The sequence below is a fragment of the Pyrgilauda ruficollis genome, unplaced genomic scaffold (genome assembly GCF_017590135.1).
Source record: "Pyrgilauda ruficollis isolate IOZ18807 unplaced genomic scaffold, ASM1759013v1 scaffold1702, whole genome shotgun sequence".
NCBI lineage: Eukaryota > Metazoa > Chordata > Aves > Passeriformes > Passeridae > Pyrgilauda > Pyrgilauda ruficollis.
This window is the reverse complement of record NW_024515899.1, coordinates 1-2,676: the sequence shown is the minus strand read 5'-3', so window position 1 is coordinate 2,676 and position 2,676 is coordinate 1. Positions and strand designations below refer to the sequence as shown.

The window sequence follows — 2,676 nt, the reverse complement described above, 5'->3', positions numbered from 1 at the left end:
CAGGTGCCCCTAGGTGTTCCCAGCTGCTCCCAGGTGTGCCCAGGTACCCGCAGGTGTGTCCCCAGGTGTTCCCAAGTGTGCTCAGGTGTGATCAGGTGCCCCTAGGTGTTCCCAGCTGCTCCCAGGTGTGCCCAGGTGCCCGCAGGTGTGTCCCCAGGTGTGCCCAGATGTGCTCAGGTGTGATCAGATGCCCCTAGGTGTGCCTAGGTGCACCCAGCTGTGCCCCCAGGTGTGCCCAGGTGTCCCCGCTGTCCCCCCAGCCATCATCCTGCGGAACCTGCACCCCCAGAGCAGCCTGGAGCCCATCCTGGCTGCGCTTGCTCCCTTGAGATCGTAGAGGGATTGTGGGGGGGTTAAGTCATCATTGTGGTGGGCACTGGGAGGGACTGGGGGGCACTGGAAGGGACTGGGAGAGATCGAAGGGAACATAGAGGGATTGGGGGGTTGGGGTCACCATAGTGGTGGGCACTGGGAGGGACTGGGGGTACTGGGAGAGGCTGGGAGAGGTGGGTGAGTGCAGTCACCATCGTAGTGGGACACTGGGAGCCACTGGGAGGGACTGGGAGGGACTGGGAGGGACCAAGGGGGGTGGCACCACCTGGACCCGGTGCCCCCTGCCCCGGTGCCCCCTGCCCATGCCCCTGCCCTGCCCTGCAGGAGGCTGCACAGCTGCTGCAGATGCTGCAGGCGCTGCACCCGCCCCTGCACATCGACGGCAAGAGCATCAACGTGGAGTTCGCCAAGGGCTCCAAGAGGTGAGGGGGCGTGGCAGCACACCTGGGCGTGGCATTGTGCCCGGGTGTGGCAGCACACCTGGGCATGGCATCACACCTGGGCGAGGCAGCATGCCTGGGCGTGGCATCGTGCCAGGGTGTGGCAGCACACCTGGGTGTGGCATCACACCTGGGTGTGGCAGCACACCTGGGCATGGTGCCACACCTGGGCGTGGCAGCACACCTGGGCATGGCAGCACACCTGGGCATGGTGCCACACCTGGGCGTGGCACCACACCTGGGCATGGCGCCACACCTGGGCGTGGCATCGTGCCAGGGTGTGGCACCACACCTGGGCGTGGCAGCATGCCTGGGCGTGGCAGCACACCTGGGTGTGGCATCGTGCCAGGGTGTGGCAGCACACCTGGGTGTGGCATTACACCTGGGCATGGCACCACACCTGGGCGTGGCAGCACACCTGGGCGTGGCACTGTGCCTGGAATGGGCCCTGCCCCCCTCCTGGCATTTTCATACACCTGGCAGAGACCCCGGCCCTTGGCCCCACCCTTGACCTGGCACAGTCGCACACCTGGCACAGGCCCCGCCCACAGCCCAGTACCTGTGGATTTCTGATCACTTAAGCCCCACCCAATTCCTTAAGCTCCACCCCATGAGCCCCGCCCCACACATGCCACACCCCACCAAAACGTCACGCCTCATTATCAAACAGGCCCCACCCCCACTGCCCTTTAGCCCCGCCCACACAGCCCCTCCCAGGCCTCAGGCCCCGCCCCTGACACGAAGCTCCACCCCCAGGGATGTGCAGGGGGCGGGGCCTGGGGAGGGGCCCCCCCGCGCCAGCGCCGCCTCCGTCGCCTCCACGGCCATCGCTGCGGCCCAGTGGGCTCTGTCACAGGTGAGGGCACACCTGGGCAGGTGAGGGCACTGTCACAGGTGAGGGCACACCTGGGCAGGTGAGGGCACTGCCACAGGTGAGGGCACTGTCACAGGTGAGGGCACACCTGGGCAGGTGAGGGCACTGCCACAGGTGAGGGCACACCTGGGTGGGGGGGGGGAACTGTCACAGGTGAGGGCACACCTGGGCAGGTGAGGGCACTGTCTCAGGTGAGTGACAAGATATTTTCCACCTCGTATAATTTAATTTTATTAAAATACAATAACTTATTTTGTTTAATTTGCGTAATTTAGAAGTGTTTATTTATACTTTCTATATATATTGTATTTATTAATTATATTTTTTATATAGTGTATGGATTAATAAAAACAGTGCAGTAATACAGTATGATAAACATAATTACAGTCTGAAATAATTAATAGTGTGAAATAGTTTTATTTATAACAAGATGTGATATAAATGTGTTTTTGTATAAGTAAAAATCGATTTTTACATTAAATAGAATGCTGTAAATATGTATAAAATATGTGTAATTTAAATATGTGTAATAGTTTATATAACATATAACAATGTGGGGAATAAGATGCAATCATATAAATTATTTATGTACATAAATGTGTCTGTATAATAATGCAAAAAACAATATAATTTCATTAAAAAACAAGGTATTTTGTTCCAAGCCTGTGTTTTTAAGTACAAAAAGTTTAAAATTTTTAACATTTGCAATTTGAATTTACAACTTTTCCCCCCAGGCAGCCCCCGGCGGTGACGCCCCCTGGGCCGGGGGGGAGGAGCCCAGCGCTGACTTCAGCGGCTTCTACCAATCAGAGGAGCCCTTCCCCGGGCCTGGCCCCGCCCTCTACAGCCCCGCCTACCTGAAAGGAGCCTCGGCCCCGCCCCCCGGCCCCGCCCTGCCTGGCCCCGCCCCTGCCAAGGCCGACGGCCCCGCCCCCGGTGAGTGCTGGCACCAAAGCAGGTGTGGGCCCTGTCCCCAGGTGTGACCTTCTGCCCCCAGATGTGCCCAGGTGTGACCTTCTGCCCCCAGGT

At 58.5% G+C, this 2,676-nt stretch overlaps 1 protein-coding gene across 1 annotated transcript in view; it reads left to right on the top strand.

Annotated features, from left to right (window-relative positions):
• Nucleotides 1-2,645, top strand: part of LOC121351772 (RNA-binding protein 10-like) — a gene marked incomplete at its 5' end in the record, with an annotated part of 4,041 nt that extends 1,396 nt beyond the window's left edge. Inside the window, 3 exons of the mRNA XM_041464136.1 lie at nt 658-755; nt 1,530-1,629; nt 2,382-2,645. Coding sequence (XP_041320070.1) covers nt 658-755; nt 1,530-1,629; nt 2,382-2,630 — 447 coding nt within the window. The remainder of the gene's footprint in view (nt 1-657; nt 756-1,529; nt 1,630-2,381) is intronic.
• Nucleotides 2,646-2,676: the final 31 nt, after the last annotated feature.